Raw genomic sequence first — 26,757 nt, forward strand, 5'->3', positions numbered from 1 at the left:
ATCAGATAATACTTAATGACAGTTGAATTAGGTGTAAGTACTTCACTAGCTAACAGCAAACTGCTAGATAGGGACAAATGCAACAACAGATGAGAAAAAAATGACTTAAGGTAACTTGTTCTCTGAAGACTTTCATTTAGTCTAACATTAAACAGTTGCATTTGTAACCCTAAATCAATTAAGATGATAGAAAAAGGTAAAAATGCTAGATCAGTTATTTTTTATAAAACACACTGTTACTATCATAAATAACACAGCATATCATAAACTACAACAGGAAACAACAATCTACAATTCTAATACTCTATATACTAAGAGATTACTAATAAATAAATATTTTGTTAATATCAAAAGTTACTGACAATAAATGCAATGTGGTATTCTGGATTGGATCCTGGAACAAAAAAAAAGGACATTAGTGGAAAAACTGGGAAAATCTTAAAATCTATAGTATAGTCAGTAATATTGTACCAATGTTAATTTCTTAGTTTTCAAATGTGCCATGAGTATGTAAATTGTCAACATTAAGGAAAGCTGGGTGAAGAATATATAAGAACTCTCTGTACTATCTTTACATTTTTGTAAATCTAAAATTATTTCAAAATAAAAAGCTTAAATAAAAAGGGTTTTGATACAGAAGAGATATTAATTCACAAATTCTTAAGACATTTTAAATAACCCAAATCAACAAAATTTACTAAGAAATTAAACATTATTGCAGTTAATAATTGTATTAGATATAAAGCATTGTATCTAGTTTAATGCATCTACTTTATATATCATTAAATACATTGTATATAAATAAATCCATATTTATGCTGTCATTCCTTCAGTAAATATTTATTTAGTACCATTGCTAAGCAGTTTTTATATACCTTTAAGAAATACTACTAGCTTGGGACGCCTGGGTGGCTGAGTCAGTTAAGTTTCTGACTTCAGCTCAGGTCATGATCTCACAGTTTGTGAGTTCGTGAGTTTGAGTCCTGTGTCAGACTCTGTGCTGAGAGAGAGAGGAAGAGAATCTTAAGAAGGCTCCATACTCAGCGGGGAGTCTGATGCAGGGCTCAATCCCACAACCTTGGGATCACGACCTGAACCAAAATCAAGAGTCAGGTGCTCAACCGACTGAGCCACCCAAGCTCCCCTAATATGCTTATATTTCTAACGTTGTAATATATTAGTGCTCACATTTATGATATGATAAATGAGTCCTTAAGAACACAATTCTCAACTGAAGTATCCTTTCATTATGCATATGCCTATCTGGGAACCCATAAAACAACTGGGAACTGCTACAGTTTATTACGTTTCGTTTCTAATCTAAATACTCTTCTTTTTTTTTATCAATTGCTATCTTTTACCATTAAACTTTATAAGAAAATCTGATGGCTCCCTCCTTAACCATTCATTTTATCTACCTATGCCTTTTGCTTTCCAAACCTTATATCCAATTTGATCAGATTGGATATTGACAGATACTGAAGGAATGTCTGAGGACAGTATATACATTGATTTCAAACACTACAGCAGATCAGGGAAATATCAAGGAAGATGTACTTAAAAGTAAAAAACACAGGTAAAAGAATTACTTTTTCCTTTAGTGAGAAACAAACTTTAAGACTAAAGTGATATAAATAAGTTCTTCAAAGTATGTAATAGGGAAAAGAACAAGAACATAAGAGGAATTAACCATGTACAATAGAGAGTATATATTGGAACAACTAATCTCCATCTAATCTAGCTAAAGTCTTTCAGATTGCAGATTTTACAGTGGAATCTTACTCCTTCAGGGGTATAGTGGAAGAAAAAAAGGGATACATTTTGGAGTCAAATTGACTTATGTTAAAATCCTAAATTCCTTACTTATTAGCTATGTGACTTCAGATGAGATGTTTTTTTGTTTTGTTTTGTTTTGTTTTTATAAACCGTAATTCTGTATCTATTCTAGGGGATAAAACTATGTACCTTGCTATAGGTAAAGCAAAAAGCCAAGTGCCTACTGTTTCTATTATTCTTAAAATAATATCTGTATTGCTTTACAGTTATTTCTATTTAGGATATGACAGATAAAATGAAAATTTTGTGAGGTAATGTGGACATTTTGAAAAATGGGGACGAAAAGGCAGGCCTTAAAGGGATTATCTAGACACTCATAGGACAGGAGGGTCATAGAGGCAATAAAGGAGAATGGGTATACAAAAGAGAACTGGTATATGCTACAGACACCCGTGCTCTATTTTGCAAAACCATAAAAATCCTCTGAATAACAGTCATCCTTGTCACCCCTTCCCACACTCTCTTCCTAAATTCAAACCTAAGTTGATTTCATAAGAAAAAATAAGAAAAACTGATTTTATAATACCTAATTTAGCAATCTAATTGAAATGCAGTTTCTGATAATCCAGTCATGTAATCAGCTGTCCATGTTCTCATCATTTCAATCATACATTCAATTTCTAAGCCTGGTGAAAAATCCCACCTGCCCCAAATTACATAAAAATTGGAAAATCACAACTTACCAAGTCTTCTAGGTTGAAAAGTTGTTCAAATCCCTCTGGTATGCAAGTTAGTTCATTATGCTGGAGATAGAGGCCCTTCAGGTTTCTCAGATTTGTAATTTCTTCAGGGAGTATTTGCAGTTTGTTATGGCTATTGATTGATAAAATAAATGCTGAGTAATTTGGTCACAACACAATAAATAATTGTAAAGGTATTTTTGCTAACTACATGGGCTCATTTTAAAAAATAAAATATGGTGACTAATTTTAAGGACTTCTCAAACTTCACATGCTAATGATGTTAACTCATTAAAATTACAGTAAGCTAAAGCAATCAAATAGAGAGTTTCAAAGAAAACAAAGAAATACAGGTTTTTAACCAAATAATTTATGAACTTTTAATTGTTTCCTTATAACCTACTCTTGATTTTATATGCAATGTGAAAGGATATACTGGACAATTTTTCATACTATGTCTGAATTTTAGAATTTTGACAAGAGACATGGGCACACATACATTATAATGGGAGTCACAGCTCATATGGGGATTATGTTTTTAAGCTAGCACTCAAGACAAAAATAGCTCTTTTTAAGAGCCTGGCATGTCCAGCTGAATGCAATATGTGACTCCACTCTTCTTTGTACTTACTCTTAACTTTTCTACTCAGTTCCTCTGTAGAGATACTTGGTTTATTGTTTTAGAAGTCCCAAGTCACTAAGCATGATATATTCCTTGATAATTAAGAGATGACCTGACTTAACCTGTTCCCAGATTTATCTTAACTATTTACTTAGGAATCCATTCTACTTTCACACCATATATAATTACTTAACAAGTAACAGGGTGAAATGAGAAATATAACAGGGTAAAAATAACCTTAAATTATATAAAAATAAAACTAGTTAGAACAAAAATGCCAAAAGATGCATTCTAAAATAAGAAACACTAAAAAACTGTCAAAAATTGGTTACTATTGGGGCTCCTAGGTAGCTCATCTGACTCTAGACTTTGACTCTAGATTTTGGCTCTTGCCTTTACAGGCCATACCCATGCCTTTGACTTGTATGGGGAAGAGGTTCTGATGTAGCTCTAAACAATTAGCACCTTTTGTGTGTAGCTATTTTTGCTTTTGTGGTAATTTTAAGTTTCTCACCAGATGAGGGCTGTAAATTAAGGAACCATTTTCCCTCAAAGCAATGAACTTACCTCCAGAACACAGAGACTTGACTATGCTATGTTAGACAGATCTGTAACCATACCTATTTTATAAACCACAGTTTTTCAAACTATGTTTTGAACACTTAGACCTTTTTATCTACTAAATGAAATCTTCCCAAATCCCTTTTCCCCTAACCTGTGCATATATAACATATAAGGTAGTTATTTCTTAAAAGTCTAGAGGTATAGATTAAAGGGCAAACAAAGTTAGTGAGAGCCTTAGCCACCTGGCTTCCCACATACCTAACAAGTACCAGAACCATATCCACAGAGTCCTCAGAAAAGTTTAAAAGCTACTAATACTAAAGCCATGACATTTTTCAGCACTAATGAAATAACTGTTTCAAATTTCTTCCTTTGTTTGACCTGGATATTTTAAAGAATATCAAAGTAACTTAAAACCTGAGATATTAACAAAAAGGTTTTCTAAAATAACCACTAAAACCTGTTATATAAAAATAAAACAAAAAGTACTTTTAAAAAAATCAACTGGACATTTGTAAAATCAGAAAAACATGTGGGCAATTAATTCTAAAACAAAAATAAATAATCTGAGAAAACTTAAAACTCTTACTCTGCTTTTACCACTTTCTGAGATCATACAAAAATATTTTCTAATGTTAAAAAATATTTTTAAAATATTAGATTTATACCATTATGTTAGCAATACTGAAATTAAATAAGCTTAAATTTTACCTGACATTAAGTTTCTGAAGATTTTCTAACTCTCTTATAGCAGAAGGAAGGGATGTCAGCTGATTATCATGTATCTAAAAGTTATTAAAAGACAGTCAATATCTTAGTCTTATAATTAATAATACATGAGCATGAGTTTGTCACTGTACTGAATTCTTCCACAATAATTTTGTTACTGTAATTCAACAGTACTGAGTTGGAGTTTGGTAATTTATTCCATGTACAGAAGAGGAAAAGGAATTTGAAGTTGACCACAATGCTGTTCAGAAACCGTGAAGTGATAAAGTCATCCAATTTTAAATATTACAATTAAAAAAATAACTTTATCTCATTGAGTGGAATTTCAATCTGAAATGAGAAATGAGAGCTTTAGAAACTAATAGCACTTTGATGGTATGATTTATGTCAACATATAGCAAAAAAAAAAGAGAGAGAGAGAGAGAGAAAGGGTAGGGGGAACCTCTCTCATGTTCTCACAGAACCATATTATTTTGAAAGTACGAGAAACCTGAGAGAACACCTAAAGCCAATCCGTTCATTTTACAAATGAAGAAAATAAAAACCTATCTAGAAATTTCACCAGATCCAACTTTTTCAAACATGAATTAGAAGATTTCTGATGTTCCTACATAAAGTACATCAGAACTCTGTAGATTGTGAAACAAACTACTCATGCTTTACTTCACAACACATGGCAACTAGAGACTAAAAACAGTCTCTTAATATACACACAAAAATTTAAGTTCAATAATTTAAGTCAGCGTTGAAGACAAGTTTAGAATAAATTAATTTTAAGTGCTGCTTTCATGTCTAGAATAATGATGAGAAAAATAATAGCAATGAAAACGGATAAGCAGCAGCAACCACCTGTTAAATGCTGATTCTGTTTGCATGCAATAATGCATTTAATTCTAAGAACAAGTTTTGGGCCGCCTGGGTGGCTTGGTCGGTTGGGCGTCCGACTTCGGCTCAGGTCATGATCTCACGGTCTGTGAGTTTGAGCCCCGCGTCGGGCTCTGTGCTGACAGCTCAGAGCCTGGAGCCTGTTTCAGATTCTGTGTCTCCCTCTCTCTCTGCTCCTGCCCAGTTCATGCTCTGTCTCTCTCTGTCTCAAAAGTAAATAAAAGTTAAAAAAAAAATTTTTTTTAAATAAAAATAAAAAAAAAATAATTCTAAGAACAAGTTTTAAAAATAGGTAGTAGTGTCAGTCCTGGTTTATAAAAGTGGAAACTGAGGCACAATGAAGTTACTTTGCAAGGTTACACAGCTATCAAGTGGCACAGTCAGAAACTGAAGCCTGATGTTCTGTATGTACACTCTTAATTATCATGGTATACCCACCAATAATTTGTTATTCTTCCTACAGTCTACCAATTAAACACGCGTTTTCTACTTTTTTCTGCTTATGAAGCCTAAATTTAGCCTTAGAGTCTCTTAGAGTCACAACTAATGGCGTATTTAGAATCAGTCAACTTACATCAAGAACAGTGAGTGCAGGCAGCAGTCGGAGATCATCTGTAAGTGACTGAAGTTTATTGTTGGATATGATTAGTTTGGTCAAATCCGTCTGCTCCCACCATCGCTCAGTAGCACTGAATGAAAGATTCTGATTAGCTTCCTCAGGGATATCCACATTTATTCTCCAGACACACTGAGGTACTATTTCCATCACCACCACACCAAAAAGAAAAAAAGGAAAAGAAAGAAAACAAGAAGTGAGATACTAAGTGGCATATTTTTATAATAGCCATGCAGTTCATCTATTGGAAAGTAATTTCTGAAACATTAAAAAAAATACTTAAAAACAATTCAAACGAACAATGAATTACAACTAAAGTTGATTTTATTCAAAAACAGAATATGATATGTATTTTACATATTAAATCTTTTATCTTCATTCATCTATATTTACTATATACATACTCTGCAAGGTACATTGTAGTCGACATATAATGCAAATAAAGAAAGGACTCTACCATTGCACTAATAGAATAGGGAGAAGGCATGGAAATCAACATTTATAAGGTGATGTCATAATTTTATAACATTAGTATATACTGTCTGAGAAAACACTGATGTTAATAATAGCTAATGATAATAGCTAACACTTACAAATACCAGGCAATTTTCTAATATACTATTTAAACCTCGTAACAACTCTGCGAGATAGGTGTTGTTACTATTCTCGTTTTATAGACAAGAAAAATGGGGCACTGAGAGAATGTATAATTTACCCAGGGCTACACAGCCAGTAAGTAGCAGAAATGGGATTCAAACACCTATAAAGTTATACTACTGTCTTGACTCTCGGTGGATATTTGGAAAGCATAACTGACTCTGGTAGCTGCTGTCTATTTTACCTAACATACAATTTTATTTCTTACCCCATCACACAACATTGTGTGAATCCCATTGGAACAAATATCGCAACTCCTGTAACACAGCAAATAAGACTGTAAGTTGAACATGGAGAGTCGAGGTTCACCACTATAAAAACTGAAACCTCAGGAAGGTACTAACTTGCTATAGCGTTGTAGCAAAACTATTTTAAAGAGTCCTTCATTCCATCATATAAGTAGGACTTCATATCAGTCTGATTTAGAACTTTGAGCATTATTAATCAAGGCAACAATCAGTTATACCCTGCAGTCATTGACTACGATTGCAGAATGATACTAAATGAAAAAGTGCAAAGTTTCAAGTTCAGGAAACTGAAGTACAATTCAGGGTTACTAGTCTGATACATTGGATTTATGGAAGCAAAGCAAATCTCCTTAAATCTATGAGACTTACACACACTCAAAAAAAAAAGGTTTCTATGAAAAAGGTATAGCTGACATTATACATAAAGGTGAAAGACTAAGGGCTTTCTCTTAGTGTTTTCTTGATGCACATTCTCACTACTTTAGAATTTTACTATGGATCCTGACCAATGCAATAAAACAAAAGAAATAAAAGATGTTCAGGTTAGAAAGGAAAAAGTAAAACTGTCTCTTTAAGAGACAACATGATCATCTATACAGAAAATCCTAAGGAATCTATAAAAAAAAAAAATTATATGTAATGAGTTTAGAAAGTGCACAGAATTCAGGATTAATATACAAAACTCAACTGTATTTCCATGTATTAGCAATTGATAAATGAAAATATTCTTTATATGTTTAAAGATTTATAAGACACACAATCTAAAACCATGAAATATTCAGGGTTCAGCTTAACAAATATATGCAAGTCCTGTGGTATGTAAATATAAAATATGAAAACTTAGAGAAGATCTAGGTAAGTAGAGAAATATACCACATTACAAACTAATTATTAAGATGTCACCTCTCCCTAAGGTGACTTACAGCTTCAGCATAATCCTAATCAAAATCTCAGAAGGCATTTCTATAGAAATTAACGAACTGATTCTAAAATGTATTATCAAAATGCAAAAGAACTGAAATAAGTTAAATAATTTTTTTGAAACAGAATAAAGTTCTAGAACTTAACAGTACTTGATTACAAGTCTTACCATAAAGCCTGTCAAGACACTGTGGTATTAGCATAAGGATATATTAATCGATAGAAAAGAAAAGTTAAGGAAAATTCTACACAATAATATATTATCCATTGATTTTCAATAAAGGTGACAATTTAATGAGAAAGTAACAGTCTTTTCAACAAATCACACTGGAACTCTAAATTCATATGGATGAAAAAAGGAACTTCAACATTTACCTTATGACATACTCTGAAATTAACTCAAAATAGATCACAGACTTAAATATTATAGTTAAAACTATAAAAATTCTAAAAGAAAGCAAAGGAAAAATCTTCACAGCTTTTGGATGGAGAAAATTTCTTAGTTCAGAAAAAGTACAAAACCCAAAAGAAAAAAAAATGATAAACTGGACTTCATCAAAATTAAAACCTTATGTTCTTCTAAAGAAATCATTAATCCTCAGACTAAGAAGATATAATAGATTATCAATAGAGATAGATATCTGAGAAGTACTCGTATCCCCAAAATAGAAAAGGTCTCATAACTTAAGACAAACAGTTCAATTTAAAAATAGACAAAAAATATGAACACTTGGCAGATATACAAATGCTTAATGAGCAGTTGAAAAGATGCTCAACAACATGAGGCATTAAGGAAATGTAAATAAAACCATAAGGACGTACTACAAAATGATCCCAAGAATGGCTAATGTTAAAAAGGCTGCCAATAGAAAATGTTGGTAATGACGTGCAGCAACTGATTCACTCATGTTACTAGGAGCAAACAGCTTGGTAACTTCTTAAACAGTTAAATGTACATTTATTTATCACTGTAAGTCCACAAATTCTAGTCTTAGGTATGTAACTCAATAGGAACGATAATGTATGTCTACACAAAGACTGTATTTGAAAGATCATGGCAGTTTTATTCATAATAGTCAAAAACTACAAGCAATTTGAGGTGCCTGGGCGGTTCAGTCGGTTAAGCATCCGACTCTTGATTTCGGGTCAGGTCGTAATCTCGTGGTTAGTGAGTTTGAGTCCTGCATCAGGCTCTGCACCTTAGTGCTTGGGATTCTCTCTCTCTCACTCTCTCTCTGCCCCTCCCCTGCTTGCTCTCTTTCTCTCTCTCTCTCTCTCAAGATAAATAAATAAACTTAAAAAAAAAAAACTAGAAGCAACTCAAATGTATATCAACAAGTGATTGGATAAACAAATTGAGGTATATACATACAATAGACTTACTCAACAATAAAAAAAAAAAAAAACTACTGATATAAACAACATGGATGAACCTCAGAAAACATACTAAGCAAGGGAAGGCTAAAGCAAAAGAAATCAAAATTGCAAATGTGTAATTCCATGTAAATAAAATTCTAGAAGAGACTAATCTATATTGACAAAAAGCAGATCACTGGTTGTGTAGAACTAGCAGTAGGGATTGACTGCCAGAAAAGGGGCTTAAAAGGTAATTTCTGAATATTGAAAATGTTCTACATTTTGATTGTGGTAGTGATTACACAAATGTGTGTGTGTGTGTGTGTGTGTATGTCAAAACCTACTGAATGATACACTTAAAATGGATGCATACAGGGCACCTGGATGGCTCAGTCAGTTGGGCATCTGACTTTGGCTCAGGTCATGATCTTGCGGTTCGTGGGTTCGAGCCCCGTATCAGGCTCTGTGCTGACACCTCAGAGCCTGGAACCTGCTTCAGATTCTGTGTCTCCCTCTCTCTCTCTCTCTCTCTGCCCCTCCCCCACTTATGCTCTCTCTCTCTCTCTCTCTCTCTCTCTCTCTCAAAAATAAATAAACATTAAAAAAATTAATTAAAGGGGCGCCTGGGTGGCGCAGTCGGTTAAGCGTCCGACTTCAGCAAGGTCACGATCTCGCGGTCTGTGAGTTCGAGCCCCGCGTCAGGCTCTGGGCTGATGGCTCGGAGCCTGGAGCCTGTTTCCGATTCTGTGTCTCCCTCTCTCTCTGCCCCTCCCCCATTCATGCTCTGTCTCTCTCTGTCCCAAAAATAAATAAAAAACGTTGAAAAAAAAATTAATTAAAAAAATGATACATACATTGTTTGTAAATTATACTCCAATAAGGTTAATGCAAAATAAAAATACAGATAATGTAATATATCAAGATAATCTTATTAACATATACACATTTATTCATTTATGTATATATGTATCAACAAGTGAATGAATAAACAAATTGAGGTATATACATGTATAAATACACATACATATATACACACTGGTATACTACACACACATACACACACACACACATATATATATTTCTCTCAAGATAATAATTGCCTTGAAGAGCACTACCCAATACAACTTTTTCAATGATGAAAATTTCCTATATGCTGCACTATGTGATGGCCACTAGCTCCATACAGTTATTGAATGCTTATTAAAATGTGGCTAAAGTGACTGTAGAACATGATTTTTAATTTTATTTAATTTTGGTTAATTAAAATTTAAATAGCCATAGGTGACTAAGGATTCAACACTAGACAGAATGGCCCTTAACAAAGACTGAGAAAAGATTTCTTTACATGTTTTTTTGGCATATTACTCTTTCTTCCACTTACAATAGTTAATTATAGAAATGGGGAGGGGCGCCTTGGTAGCTCAGTCAGTTGAGCGTCCGACTTCATCTCAGGTCATGATCTCACAGCTTGTGAGTTCGAGCCCCGCGTCAGACTCTGTGCTGACAGCTCGGAGCCTGGAGCCTGCTTCAGATTCTGTGCCTCCCTCTCTCTCTGCCCCAACACACTCGCATTCTGTGTCTGTCTCTCTCAAAAATAAATAAACATTAAAAAAAAAAAAAGAAAGGAAAAGGGGGAATACAGATGGGCTGATGGTAGAGAACTGTATAATATGGGGAAGATACTTAGAAGTGAGTAAGGGAAGAAACAGAGAAGAAATAAAAAAAAAAAATGATTAAAATGGTGTTTACATGGAGAGATAAAAGAATGTGTAGCCAGCAAACCATAGGAGCAACAGATCATATGAGATTTAAAGGTCTTTTTTGACCGTTTTAAACAGTTTCATAGATATAAAGATTACCCACCATATATGATGTTTCCTTAAGTAAAAAACCATAATCATTCCCATAAGGTCTATATCCTACTCTATGTAGATTCCATCTTCTAAAAGGCTGTAAATATATTAAACTATGATACACAATAGGACATAATGGGTGTATCTCTGACCAAAGAGTCAGGGAACTAAGATTCGGTGCAACTAATCCAACTGATTGTCAATTAATGTCTCATCTAATATCTCTGGTTACCAATTTCTTTGTTGATTAAATGAGAGGGCCCCATCATAATTTAAATGCTAGGATCCAACAACAGTAGTACAAAAAGGCTTTTGCTAGGTGCAGAATAATATTTTAATAACAGCTTATCCTACAAATGCCATTCAGTAAACTGTCTACCCCATTATGAGAATTTTTTAAAAAAATTATGAGAATTGAATATAAACCAGTAAGTCTAACACTATGTAAAAGATTAGGAAAAGCTCCATTGATAAACATTCCAAATTTCTCCACAGTAGTTTATTTATGACAACCAATGGGCTCATTACACTAAAGAAAGAATCCCATATCGACAATCCACAATACTATGTCACTTTCAGACTATCTTTAAAACTTAATAAGAAAAAAATACACGCATACACACACACACCCCCCAGAATAAAATTATAGTTACATAGAAGGTATTAACTCAGTTGCAGCTTGAGATTGACACAAAGAGATGTATCTTTGTGCTTTAGAGCACCTGAGTCATTGTTACATTAGAATACATGAAGAGAATGGTACTCTTGGAAGTCCAGCAGGATACTATAAGAAAAAATGAAACAATGTTTAACATATAAAAAAGAAAACATTTTTACCAATCACTTTAAGAGAAAAATATGCTTGAATTTATTACTTTCACTTGAGAGTACATTCAGTTTTATAGTGAACATAAGCCTCACTGAAACTGTAATTCCATTCTTCCCAATAATTTTTTTTTCCTGTGACAATATATGACAGATGGCATTCACTTAACTCTCTTACTCAAGAAAACATTACAATGCAAGTTAATCAACATGACATTAATATAGAGATAAATTTAAGTTTGCACTCATTTATTAAGCAAATTTTGGCACTGACAATAACTTGAAATACACATCAAGAGTTTGAGACACTAAAGTTTAGAATTATTCTAACAGATCAAGAAATAGGAATGGAACTTTTAATTAATTATCTAATTCCTTGTTCCAGACTTCCCTGGATTTCAGTATGCTAAAAATTAAATGTTTACCTCAAGATTCTGCCATCATATACAGATTAAAACACTTTCCTTTTGCTTTTATTTCTAAGAAATGTTCAAGAATTAGCTTGTTTTAATGATCTACTCATCTGGAAATATAGCTTCTTTCTGGAATTATTTGTTGTTAAAATCTGATACTTTGGTTAATTCTTATTAGCTGTTTAGAATATTATAGTAAATTCCATGAAGACAACCAGTAGTCAAAATACAGAGTCAAGGTAAATAATAAAGCAGAAATCTGGTTAATACAGATGTAAGGGTGGTTATTTAAAACTTGGGAAGTATACGGTTTATGTTACACTTTTTATAGTGTCATAACAAACTCTACATACTGAATAAGGCAAATTCTCACTACCTCAAAATAGATGACATGACATCTGGAGGCCTAGAAGCCCTAGACCTATTTACTTAATTTCACAAATGGAAACTAACCAAACTGCTCTTTGAAAGATAAGGCAGGATAGCCTTATACCTTTATTTCCCTTTCAAATAATATGGTTTTTGAATAAACATAATTGGTTTGTTTAATAAATTATCCACCTACCAATTTTCTTGTCAGTTCAACAATGTGGTTTCTTTAAAATTTACAGCATTCTTTTGTTCCAAACTCTGGCACCTTTTTCTTTCATTGAGTTTTTGATGAATCACCCAAAAACATGTTCTATACTATTGTTCTATCAATGGCAGGCAACCACAAGGCAACAATCAATACCTCCTTTTCAACTCCATCTTTATTTTATCTGGTCCAATGAAAAAGCTGCAATATCTAGACTAAACCAAACAATGATATATTTTTGTGTACTTGTTCAGAAAAAAGAGCAGTCATTTAAAATTTCCAGAATATTTCTAATGTTCTCTTTGAAGTTGGTTATTAACAGTTATTTTGTTCAGGCATAACTTTGTGAGTAACTTATAAAACTGACACTCATGAATGGTAATTTTAAAACTACCAATAACATTCAGATGTTTAAGAATATTATTGTAGTCATAAGATGAAATATTATGGTCATTAAAAATAATCAGATTTTGTAAGTAACACCAAAAAATGTACAAACAAAATTCAGAAAAGAGGACTCAGTACAATTCTTAATTTGTTAAAAATAAAAAATAAAAGGCAAATTATACATCACATTCACACAGAGAACTATAGAAGAAAAACCTTCAAAATATCAAGTGATTAACCCTGAATGGTTATTTTCACTTTTTATGCTTTCTATAGATAGTAGTTTTTCTGTCATAGATACAATGCTTTATAAAGAAGAAAATAATAAATGGGTATTTCCATAAAAGAACTACAGCCTATAAAAAGAAAGGGTACTAAAAATTCCCAAGACTACTCAGATTTCAGTTACACACAAAAATTAATCTGTACTGGGTATCAGATAACACCCTATCAGGGAAATAAAGTGTCCCATTGTTCTTAGAGCTTCTGCTAAGAAGAATCAATTCAAGGAGGCCACCATCTAAGAGAAAGAATAAACAGACTGTTAACTGTTTTGGGTTATATACCTCAAAATTAAAGGCTAGGTTCTATTTTTCCAATGTAGAAATTATGGACATGATGGTACATTACAAATGTACCTATGTATTACTGCATAAATAAGAAGGGAAGAAAGACCTGGAATACAACACAAAAAATTGTTATTTAACAAGTGCAATTTTTAATAAGCCAATTTGAATAAAACATACCAAAATGCTTATGTGACTATAAATTATCTGAAGTGTCAATTTGCTTCTTCAGCACAATATCTGGAGAAAACATACATAACAGGTATATAACAAATGCAATGTAAATAAGTATCTGTCTGTAGCGTTCAAACACTTTCATATGCTCATATCTGTCATATAAATATCTCATGATATCTCATACATATTGATAACAATCTGAAAGAAGCTAAGTGTGATAATCATTTTGAACATAATACATAATTCTAGGTAATAACATTTGGAGATAATTTAATGAGAAGAGATAATATAAATTTGGAGATAATATAAATAATGAGAAGACTTTTTTAAAAAGGAGTATATTTTTGAAAAGTATAACAATGTGTAGGCCAGTAAAAGGGACAAGTTAGTAGAAGTTTATCAGAAAAGAGTAGTAATCATTTTTCTGCAGTTACTTGGTCAAAAAAAAAACCAATACTTATATTGATTTTATCTACTCTTCATATAATATCGACTTTAAAAAATCCTAACTAACAGGCCACTGGCCTTCTTCTATATATCACTTATTCATTGAATCTTGAGTTACTGAACAGGGACATGTTGCATGAAAAGACAAATAAAGGACAACCATGCTCAACAATAAGAAAACAACCCAATTAAAAAATGAACAGGGGTGCCTGGGTGGCTCTGTCCATTAAGGGTCCGACTCGTGGTTTCAGCTCAGGTCATGATCTCACGGCTCATGAGTTCGAGCCCTGCCTCGAGCTCTGTGCCGATGGTGTGGAGCCTGCTTGGGATTCTCTCTCCCTCTCTCTGCCCTCCCCCACTCACTCTGTCTCTGCCTCTCTCAAAATAAATAAACTTAAAAAAAAAATGAACAAAAGATCTGAACAGGCATCTCACCAAAGAAGATATACAGACGGCAACCAAGCTTATGAAAAGACATTCCACATCATATCTAAAACATTGAGATAGGACTACACACTCATTGGAATGGCTAAACTCCAAAAACCTGATAATACCCACAGTGGCAAGGATATGGAGCAACAGGAACTTTCATTCATTGCTGGAAGGAATGCAAAATGGTACATGCACTCTGGAAGACAGTCTGGCAATTTCCTACAAAGCTAAGCACAGTCTTACTATGTGATCTAGAAATGGTGCTCCTAGGTTAACACCCAATTAGTTGAAAATTTAGGTCCACACAAAAACCTGAACAAATTACAGCTTCATTCAAAACTGCCAATAACTGGAAGCAACAAAGTTGTCCTTCAAAAAGTAAATGGATAAAATGGTACATACATCTATACCATAGAATATTATTTAGAAATAAAAACAAATGAGTTATCAAGGCACAAAAAGACATGGAGGAACCTTAAAGGCATATTGCTTAGTGAAAAAAGCCAATCTGAAAAAGCTACATGTGACTTCAATTATATGACATTTTGGGAAAGGCAAAACTACAGGAACAGGAAGACTGGTGACTGCCAGGCCTCAGGGGAAGCAGATAAGGAATGAATAAGTAGAGCTCGGAGGATTTTTAGGGCAGTAAAACTGTTCATTATGATACCGTAATGGTGGATACATGACATTAGGCATTTGTCAAAGATAAATCCTTTTAAAAGGATATCTTGATGATGACACTGATTTAGAGGGTGAGATTTAAAGAAATCCAGGAAAGCACTTAGAAAGTTATTACAATGTTAATAGTCATAACAGTAATAATCATTTTTACTGTGTACTTTTTAGTACCAGATACTTTGTGTGTATTATCTCATTTAAACCTTAGTAGGTCCTATTATCACAAACACATTATAAATGAGAAAATAAGGCACAGTAAGATTAAGCATCTCAAAGTTACATGAGCAAAGATATGGAGATAAAGAGCATGGCCCCATAAGGGACTTTACATAGTTCAGAATTACAGTGGTTTGGGTGGCAAAGATTGAATGGCAAGAGAAGTTGAAGGCTACAGTTAGATAAACACCTTCTACATTATGGTAACAAGGATTTCTTTTTGATAATAAACTACAAATACCATGTGCTTCTCCCATTTATATTTTTATCCCCTATGAAATACTATACATCCACTTATTCAACATAATTTATGTAGTACCTAATATTTGCCAGTAATTTTGTTAGGTTCTGTTTATACAATGATAACCTAAACGGCCCTGATCATGTCATCATGGAGTTCAGAGCCAAAATTCATTTGCTCCCTTAAACTTACTAGACAAAATCATCTGGGTCCAATCAAAAAGTACATTCCAGTATACCACTTAGTATTTGCAAATATTCATTCATTTACTTATTCCTTCCACAAATATTTATTTAATAAGAATCTATCATGTACCAAGTACTATTTTGGGTTGTTAGTAATAACAACAACGAATAAAACAAAGCTCCCTGACTTCTTGAAAATAACATTCTATTGAGAAGGCAGGGAAGACTATAAACAAATACATAATAAACTCTGATAATGACAAATGTTATTAAAAAATCGAACAAGAAAACAGTGTTAGCAATGGTGTTTATAGATAGAGTAGTTAGGAAGGGCCTCTGAGAGGTGTGACCTCTGAGCAGAGTCCTACAGGAAGCAAGTAACCCCTAGTCAGGTATCAAGGAAACTGTTCCAGGCTCTGAGAAAAGCAAATGTGTATGCATATCTGTAGTTTTAAAATATTTATGTTCCCCACTGATTAAAAGCTTTTCCAGATAGAGCAGAGATTTTATGTCATATACCTTTTCATTCGTTCAGCAAGTATTTGCTTCTTCTGCTCTATACATGGCACAATAAAAAAGCAATCATTAGATGAAAAATGGAAGGTTTCAATCTCGGATCGCCTAAAATCTGAATAAAAGAGAAAAACACTATGGGAAGAATGCTATATTCTCTCTCCCCACTTCCCAGTCCCTCCTTTACACAACAGACAATAAAAAGAGCATTTGGCTATTATTCATGGTGTCCAAATCTGTGCTTGTTGATCTTTACTAGGTTTTTCAGGATGGTTCCAAATTCACTTTGTGTGCCATCTATCTTGATCCTCAATTTAGGAAATATGCTCACTATTCCTTGAGGGAAAGTAGGAACCGAACCGTGCTGACCGAACCAGTGTAATTGTGATGAGTGCCTGAATTAGGGCCTGGGAGTCCTGGCTAGGAGACTGTGGCAGTGGCCAAAAGCAGGCCAAGGAAAGGGTGCCAGACAGGGGCAAGTGCTTTCTAACAGCACAATCGGGTTGTACCTCTGGATCTTACCTTCACTAAGATTCCGACCCGACAGGTTTAACTGGCCGCTCTTCCTCGCTGCCTTTAAAAGCCCCTGGGGTACCGAGGCACCGCAGTCTCTCCTCTCAGCTCTGAAACCCACTCGGGGATCCCGCTCGGCCACTCCCTTCAGGCGCGACATGTTCAAACCCTCAAGTCCAGAGGCAGAGCCCCGCGCGTGACGCTTAAAGGTGGCGCCCGCGTGTCACCCCGCCCCTGTCGAGAGCGCGCGCTCCAGCGCGCTGTGCTCGTGGCCTTGAGCTGGGCCTTAGCTCTCGCCGGCGCGGCCCCGATGTCGTCACCGCCAGCGCCTGGGCTGGAGGGTAGAGGAGCCCTTCCCGTTGCCGGTGCCGGCCTTGTGTCTTGGAATTACTTTGCTCAAGTAAGTGCGCTTAACGGACTGAAGAGGGACTTTGGGCTTTATTGTTTGTACTGTTACTGCGACTCCAACCTACTCTTCTGGGCTCCCGCCTTGGCCAGGGTGTCGGGGAAGGATAACCTTCTCTCCTCGCCTGGCCTGAACGTGGGCCTTGACCAAAACTTGAGACCTGGGCGCGGTCTGCAGCCTCTCTGGACCCTAGCCTGTGTTTGTCGTTTGTAGTGGTGGCGCCGGACATCCGTCTGGCGTAGAAGATAAAACAGATTTCTGTTCTTCGCGCATATACCGCGATTCTTAGAATTCGTGCAGCTTGCCTGTTGTTGTATTTAGTTTATAGCCCAGCATAGGAGGTAGCGTGAAATGGAAGGGCTGGCATCAGACAAGGAAAAAGAAAGATCAATGATAAATGTTCTCTCTACTGGACAGTTTACGGAGATCAGCGGAGGCGCAAACTTTAGTGTATTGAAAACAGCTTGGACTTTGAAGCGCAGGAGATGTGAGTTCGAATGGAGCTGCTTCTGTAGCTTACCAGCTGGGTAACTAACTGTAGGCAGTTTGACCGTTTTTAAAGTTTACTCCTTTTTCATGAATTTAGGGATAATTCCTATCTCATTCGTTTTTTTTAATAATTAAGTGAAGATAGAACTTTAAATATTGAGCGTTTGGTGAGGAAAGGGACTCCAGGATAGAAGATAAAAATTTTATTCAATAAGTCGGTTTTCCTGGATAGTTTTTCTCTGAAATGTACACCTGTATTGATTCATTCAACAAATAATAAGGAAGTCATTATCTTCAGTCCTGTGCTGGGTGCTAGGCTTTTCTTTTGGCTGAAGTGATTTTGTTCTAAAAAAGCATGCATATACCGGGAAATCTCCAAACCCTCCATCAACCCGGCTGCGAACCAGGAGAATTTTGAAAAGTGCGATGACGGCCCACTGACAAATTCTGCAGCCAGAGTCCAGGTTCTTGCTACCTGTAAAATTTCGGTTTTTAACCCCCTCTCGCTCTGTATTCTTAGTTCTTTGGAGTCCTTTACACTGAAAGTGAGTAACAGCTAGGTACCAGTAGTTACACTACCAACGAAGGAGAGTGTAGCAAGGATCGTAATGAGCCTCCTCCGCAGCCCAAGTTTATCTTGACAGTAATGATGATTGTCACCTTACTAAGTGCCAGTCACAGTGCTAATAATATCTCCTTTGCTCTTATTTAGCACAATAACTATTTTTGCAGGTGAAGAAATTGAGGCTAAAAGGGATTAAGAAACTTACTGGAGGTCACAAGTTTCTGTAAGTGGTATGGTCAAGAACGTGAACCTAGTTCTCTGTCCAAAATCTTTCTTGTTTATCATTATGACTTGCCTAAGTGGCTTTTATTTCATCATTTTCAACACCTTTATCCTAGAACCATTTTAAGGGACACTTCAGTTATGTTTTAAAGGAGGCTTTTTATATTAGAGAAAACACTTTTTCTCTTCCATAGGATTTAACAGCCTTTGGAGGGTGAATTACTCAAGTATAAAAGCTTACAGTAACCACCTCTCCCTACCATAGATTCTTTTTTTCAATATTTTTTAAAAGAATGGGCAAGGCATAATATTTTCATTTATTGTGCTTCTTTGTGAAGTTAAATATTTCATTATTGACATATAATTATAATAAACATTGCTGCACTTTGTATAAGAAGAGCGTAATTCTGCTAATGGCAAAGTAATTCTGAAAACTCCAAGTGACCATATACTTGTGGTAAACTTCAATAGCTATAAACTGACAGAGGTAAACATTTTACTAGTATGTATCTATAGTAAACTGTATATTGTACTGTGTACCAAGTGCAGATTAAGTAAGTGAGGGTGAAAATTATTACCTCACACAGAAAAGTTACATATTTTATCTCAAATTGATAGAAACTGAAAGCTTATCAACTTGAATTGAGCTCCTTTATGAGAGAGTATAGTTTTATATACATATATATATGTATGTATGTGTTTATATTCATGGGACTTAGCAATTTGTATCAGTTGTATTACTTTTGGAAGAATGCATTACAAACAAAAAAGCCAATCCTTTTTCAACTTGAGCATTTCAGCAAAAGCATTTACTTAAAAAAAAAATGGATTTTTAAAATAATATGAAATGGATGTCTCCTGTGCAGGGGCAGGCATCTACTGAATAATTACCTTTTGAAACAGAATTTGCCAGGCTGCACTTATTATATTCATCTTAATAAGGTAATGGAAAGTTTCTCTCTTCTATTTTGTTTGCCAGATGAAAAAAAAAAAAAAAAAAGAAAGAAAGTGATTATCTTCTTTGCCAAATGAAAAAAGAAAGTGAAGAAACAAAAAATATATGATCCTAAGAATTACATCAGCCAGAGATGCCTAAGTGGTTCAGTTGGTTAAGCATCTGACTCCTGATTTCGGCTCAGGTCATGATTTCATGTTCTGTGGGATTGAGCCCAGCATGTGGCTCTGTACTGAGCGTAGGGCCTCCTTAGGATTCTCTCTCCTTTTCCCCTGCCCCTCCCCTGCTTGTGCGCACATGCACAGTTGCTCTCTCTCTTCTCTCTCTCCCTCTCAAAATAAATGGATAAACTTTATTAAAAAAGTACATCAGCCAAAAATGCTGTTATGTTTCGTAACAGAAAGTAAACTATTATCAAAGTAAGATAGAGTGGCATATCTCTACCATTAAAATTTAATAAGACATTTTCAGACATATCCATATTACTCTTATGAACATTGCTACATGTTAGATTTTTTCTTTTTTTTTTTTACCTATATCTATGTCTCTATACCTATTATCTCTATTATCTATCTATCATCTATTATCTACGTACATATGTATGTATGTATGTATCTATCCATCTGTCTATCTAATCTATCAAACTAGAGATAAAGAGAAAGCTGAAAACTAATGCAGGCAAGGTTTCTATGTTTAAATCTTGAAGAGAATTCCTTTTTCTTCGCAAAATCTGTCTTTGCTTTTAAGGCCTTCAACCAACTGGATGAAGCCCACACACATTGCAGAAGGTAAAGTGCTTCACTCAAAATCTACTGATTTGAATGTTAATTACAACTTAAAAAAATATTTTTACAGCAACATCTAGAGTATTATTTTATCAAACAACTGAGCACTATAGCCAAGCCAAGTTGACCCATAAATTAACCATTATAGGAGACACTGAATTTTTAAGCAGGAGAGAGACAAGGTAAGTTTTTTCTTCCAGAAGTTAACTTTGGGGATGAACCCAAGGAAGAAAGAGCATGTATGAAGACGGGAGGTATCTCCCTAGGAAGATGATGCATGAATACAGATGAGAGATGACACTGGATTGTTCCTGTTTTGATCAAGAGGACTATCTAGGAGTTTGAAGGATGTAAAGGAGGCAAGATTAACAAGAGTGGGTGAGGATTACATATTTGACTTAGAAGGTAACAAAAGGAAGGCATCAAGAATAACCACTATCCTTCCATAGTTAATTTGATTTTAAAATGGAAGCCTTTCTACTCTTTCTTTTTTTTCTTTACATTTTTTTTAAATATATGAAATTTATTATCAAATTGGTTTCCATACAATGCCCAGTGCTCATCCCAACAGGTGCCCTCCTCAATACCCATCACCCACCCTCCCCTCCCTCCCACCCCCCATCAGCCCTCAGTTTGTTCTCATTTTTTAAGAGTCTCTTATGCTTTGGCTCTCTCCCACTCTAACCTGTTTTGTTTTTTTTTTTTCCTTCCCCTCCCCCATGGGTTCCTGTTAAGTTTCTCAGGATCCACCTAAGAGTGAACACATATGGTATCTGTCTTTCTCTGTATGGGTTATTTCACTTAGCATAACACTCTCCAGTTCCATCCACGTTCCTACAAAGGGCCATATTTCATTCTTTCTCATTGCCACGTAGTACTCCATTGTGTATATAAACCACAATTTCTTTATCCATTCATCAGTTGATGGACATTTAGGCTCTTTCCACAATTTGGCTATTGATGAGAGTGCTGCTATAAACATTGGGGTACAAGTGCCCCTATGTATCAGTACTCTGGTAGCCCTTGGGTCAATTCCTAGCAGTGCTACTGCTGGGTCATAGGGTAGGTCTATTTTTAATTTTTTGAGAAACCTCCACACTGTTTTCCAGAGCAGCTGCACCAGTTTGCATTCCCACCAACAGTGCAAGAGGGTTCCTGTTTGTCCACATCCTCCAGCATCTATAGTCTCCTGATTTGTTCATTTTGGCCACTCTGACTTGTTAGATTTTTTTCAAAGCTGAAAGGTACAGTAGGTAAGATGGATTTACTGAGGCAAAAGAGAAACTGTAGTAAAGGAAAATGGCACTAATTTCCGCAAATTTTTAAAGCACATTTGTTTAAAAAATATTACCAACTAAGAGCAAAGTGAATTTGCTTTTCAGACATTTCTAGGAAGGATGTGTGTGTGTGTGTGTGTGTGTGTGTGTGTGTGTGTGTGTGTAAATTAAGAGATTTAGATGTAGCCTACTTTGAATTAGTATTGTTTATCTTTCAGAATATTGCCTAATCAGTGAGAACTGCTATCTTATGGTAAAGTTATTGAGAGAGCATTTCGCTTTTTAACACTGTTGTTATTGATTGGAATTGTTGAACCTAACATATATTGCTTATTAAATGTTTTCTTAAGTTGAATTTTTTACATTTTTATATACTTACTACTCAATTTTTTTCTGTTTGTCCCTTCCTCTGTCAGTAAGTTATTTTATTTTATGTTTTTAAAGTCTTTATTTATTTATTTTGAGAAAGAGAGAGAGAGAGAGGCAGAGAGGGGGGAGAGAGAGAATCCCAAGCAGGCTCCACACTGTCAGCACTGAGCCCGATGTGGGGCTCAATCTCACTAGCCATGAGATGTTGACCTGAGCCCAAATCAAGAGTCAGACACTTAACCTACTGAGCAACCCAGGTGCCCCATCAGTAAGTTATTTTAAATGATCAAAATTGAGAGCAAATTATATAGGACAGGGGCTCTCCATGTTTTAAATATTCAACTTTTCAGATGTTCGTTACCCACGTCTTTCAGTTTTCTTTAAAAATTTCCTTTTGCAGTTTCACGTTTGTTTTCCATTTATGCCTATAACTACCAACTTTTAAACATTCTATACTATTTCATTGAAGACAGTACATATTTTGCATTTTTATTCATAGTTTTAAATCTGGATTTGAATTGTATTTTGTTGTAATAACAACAAAATTTTTGGTAATTTTTTCTGATGGAGAGAGTGCATTTTATTTTAGGGAATTCATTTGTATGTTCCCTGTGCTTTTTCACTTTTGAGTCATAAAGCAGTGAGCTTGTTCTAGGTAGTTTAATATTTGATTCAAGTGTTGGGTCTTATATTTCTACTTTCAATACAAGAGAATTTTGGTCCACCAGCTTTAGGAAACTATCATTTTCATCTTTTAAAAAGGCTTTTACATGCTAGTGTTTTTCCTGTGAAGAAAAGTGGAGGAACTAATTAAAAAATACATTTTTTAAAATCCTAATTACTATTAGTTTTATTTTTTGGTTTATTTCCTTTCTATTGAAAAAAAAGCTGAATGGGTGGTTATAAAGCAGTCTTTTTCTGTCATTAAATAAAAGGCACTATGGTATTGTTTATTGTTTTTTCTAAAATCAGCTGAGATTGTTTCCCATTATTCCCAGTGATTCCTACTCCTAACCTTTAATAGCTATTTTCTTGCTCATTTTTCCAAGATTAATGTTTCTCTGACTGAAAATATCAATTTTATAGGGTTTAGGAATTTGTCTGCTTTAAAGTAGTAAAGTAATACAGAGAGAAAATTAGGGCACCAAATCCTAGAGTGTGCTTTATAATATCATTCTATCTTTAATTATATTAATACATACAAAAGCACTACTAAATAAATCTGTTTAAACATGGTTGTTTTTTTTTCCCAATGTTTATTTTGGAGAGAGAGAGACAGAGTGTGGCAGGGGAGGGGCAGAGAGAGAGGGAGACACAGAATATGAAGCACCCTCTAGGCTCTGAGCGGTCAGCACAGAGCCTGACCTGGGGCTTGAACCCACGAACCATAAGATCATGACCGGAGCCAAAGTTGGACGCTTAACCAACTGAGCCACCCAGGCCCAACCCCTAAAAATTGCTTTAGTAAAAATCCACTGTTTTAAAATTTGACTTTATATCACCCCTGCTGACAATTTTGTTCCGTTGAATTAAGCTTGCAGCTTCATTTGCTCAATACTTTAAGAAAAAAAAAAAGGAGTAAAATTACATGATTTTACATGGCGTATATTGTTCTATATGAACAGTTTTTATAAGGTTTTAATAAGACAAGATATATGGTCACTGAGACTTTTTTCTTAGTGTCAACTTAAGTTGACAAGAAAGAAATATAAGGATGATTTGATAGTTTGTTGATAATCACAATCAATAGATTTTTATTTAAAAATTTGATACTCAGATTTCAAGACAGAATATTTATACTCACAACTGAAATTAAGATAAACACTAGTTTAACTTTAAGAACCTTTAAGATGGTCCACAATTTTTTTCCCCATCGGTTTTTTTTCCCCATCATTTAAAATATCACGGTTACGTATACTTCAATAATTTGAAAGGTACCATCATTGGGATATTCAAATACTAGTGAACATTTAAATACCTGGTCCTGGGGTGCCTAGGTGACTCAGCCAGTGAAGCATCTGACTCTTGATTTCGGCTCAGGTCACAATCTCATGGATCACGAGATCGAGCCCTGTGTTGGGATGTGTGCTAATAGCACAGAGCCTAATTGGGTTTCTCTCTTTCCCTCTCTCTCTGTCCCTCTCCCACTTTAGCTCTTTCTCTCTCTCAAAAATAAGTAAATAAACTTTTTGAAAAAATAAATACATACCTATGTACATACATACATATCTGGTCCCTACAAGGCAAATCTGTGAACCCAGCTTTGTTCTTCATCATTCTGGAGATACATGTTTTGCCCTCATTACTGAATTTATGTAGTTAATACGGCTTTGATTATTTTCCATTTTAGAGAGACTGACCTGTTTTGTTTTTAATTCATTTCCAAGAAAGTTACTTTTCCACCATCTCTTCTATCCAAAATAATTATTTGATCAACATCTCTGTGTTTTTAGACCTTAATGTGAGCTAATTGCAGTTCATAGTTACAGTTTCAAGTGACTGGAATGGCATTTGGGAAAAAGCATTATGGTCTTTAGCTTATCGTTTGTCAGGAATTCAGATGGTCTCGTGTACTTAGTAATATTTTCCTTTTTTTTTTTTTCTGTGCTTTGGTCATTTGATGGTCTGTTGCTCTAACCCATGTCATAGTACTTTTAAGATTAATCAAGCATATATGCAATTGCTTATGTCTTTTAAAAATAAGAATACAAATACTCTTGCTCTAAAAATGTAGAAAAGTAATTGAAGCCTTCCTAGAAAGATTTTTCCATGAAACATTTGCATTTTACCAAAAAAGGAATGCTTTGTTTAGCCATTATCAATTATTTGTGCATGCTGTTTGTATTAGGATCAAAATGAGTATGAAAATTTGAAATCTGTTGGTGTCATTTTTCTGTTGTAGTAACCTCTTAAAGAAGAAAGGACACCTAGTAATTAGTTTTACATGTTTACTACCAAAATATTTTCACGTTTGACAATAATGCTCTGAGGGAAGACATTGAAAAGATAAGGTGAACACAGACTTTCCTGTAATGATAGATACCATTCATTGAGTGCCTATGTTCTGGACACTATGCTAGATGATTCATATTCATATATTATTTTTAATCTTAAAAACTCTGGTACTTTTGTCCTCATTTTTCACATAAGGGAATTAGGGCTCACATGGCTAATTATAGGCAGCCCCTATTATAGAGGTTGAGAACATGCACAGAGGAGTGGAATGGGGGACTTGGACTTTTTAACACTTAAATAGTTTTAGTATTTAACATTTGGCATTTATTACTTTATAATTTTTAAATAGGCCAAAAACAGAACCTATGTTAAAATGTGAAGTCTTGGGGCAGCTGGGTGGCTCAGTCGGTTTAGCATCTGACTTTGGCTCAGGTCATGATCTCACACAGTTCATGGGTTGAAGCCCCGCATCGGGCTCTGTGCTGACAGTGTGGAGCCTGCTTGGGGATTCTCTCTCCCTCCCTGTCTCTTGCCCCTCCCCCATCAGTGTTCTTTCTCTGTCTCAAAAACAAACTTAAAGTGAGATCTTAAGAAACTCTTCTATATATATTAGCTTTTCTGATTAATATCTTTCATGTGAATGATGTCTAAGGCACAGTACTAGCCTAAAATATAGTGATAGTGTAAATAAAATGGAACCCAGTTGAGGTAACTATTCATTTTTCAAAATGGAAGATTTTTAATTTGTAGAGTAAGGATAATAATAGAAGTTAATATTTTCTTTTCTAAGCAATTGTATTAGTATTTTCATCCTCAAAACAACCCACTCTTATCCTTATTTTTCAGATGAGGAATGTGAAGCATAAAGTAGTGAGCCAAAGGTCACAATTCCCTTCATTGGTGGTAGAGCCCCTTTAGTTTAACTCTAGGTCTGCATTCATAATCACCTTAAGTGTTGCCAGGATTAAAAGGCGTTATAAAAGCATTCCAATGTAGGTCCTCTTTTTACTGAGTTGAACACACTTTCTTTTTTTCCCAGTTTTATCAGACCTTAGAAATAATTTTCCTTCATAAACAGAAAATTTTATACCATAGGAAAAAAATAAGTGCTCAAATGGTGCAGATGCCTAATTCCTTGATTAAGGATAACTTTAATATTAAAATGCTTGAAACTGCTTACTTAGAATAAAGATACGTGTAGCTCTACTGAATTTTTTTAACGATTGTGAAGCAGCCCCTCAAATGGCCTTTTCTCAGTTGAAACTCCAAAAGAACCTTCTATAACATAGAGGATAGTATTGAGTTCTATCTGGAGCTTCTCCATCCAAGTATTTATGTTGACCCTCTTCAATCCAAAAAGCCAAACAAATCTGTAGAAGTAAGTTGTGATTTTCCAAGTAATACGTATGCATTATGGCTGTGAATACTGTGCATATGTATATATAGGCAACAGCATTTTAATGCTCCAACTACTACTTTTTTCCTCTATGTTAATATTCAAGGTATTAATAGACCCTGTGCTGTCCAATTGAAAAACATAGATATTCCTGCTACTGGTAGACAGTACAAATTAATACAAAACTAGTATTTGGAA

General features: G+C 34.7%; 2 protein-coding genes across 5 annotated transcripts in view; one reads left to right on the top strand and one right to left on the bottom strand.

The window, feature by feature from the left end:
* The window catches only part of LRRC40 (leucine rich repeat containing 40), a 55,173-nt gene extending 37,857 nt beyond the window's left edge, over window positions 1-17,316 (bottom strand). For all 3 annotated transcript variants that reach the window (XR_006206117.1, XM_042952135.1, XM_042952136.1), the window contains exons 1-4: window positions 17,150-17,316; window positions 5,891-6,072; window positions 4,414-4,487; window positions 2,520-2,649 (exon numbers count right to left, since the gene is read on the bottom strand). Coding sequence is in view for 2 of the 3 variants with exons in the window: in XM_042952135.1 (XP_042808069.1) it covers window positions 2,520-2,649; window positions 4,414-4,487; window positions 5,891-6,072; window positions 17,150-17,300 (537 nt within the window). In the remaining variant the exon portion in view is untranslated. The remainder of the gene's footprint in view (window positions 1-2,519; window positions 2,650-4,413; window positions 4,488-5,890; window positions 6,073-17,149) is intronic.
* Window positions 17,317-17,449: 133 nt separating this feature from the next.
* Window positions 17,450-26,757, top strand: part of SRSF11 (serine and arginine rich splicing factor 11) — a 43,733-nt gene continuing 34,425 nt past the window's right edge. The window contains exon 1 of one of the 2 annotated variants that reach the window (XM_042952138.1): window positions 17,450-17,540. The gene's annotated coding sequence lies outside the window, so the exon portion shown is untranslated. The remainder of the gene's footprint in view (window positions 17,541-26,757) is intronic. The other variant, XM_042952140.1, reaches the window with a different exon arrangement.

This window comes from Panthera leo, chromosome C1 (genome assembly GCF_018350215.1).
Source record: "Panthera leo isolate Ple1 chromosome C1, P.leo_Ple1_pat1.1, whole genome shotgun sequence".
Classification (NCBI taxonomy): domain Eukaryota; kingdom Metazoa; phylum Chordata; class Mammalia; order Carnivora; family Felidae; genus Panthera; species Panthera leo.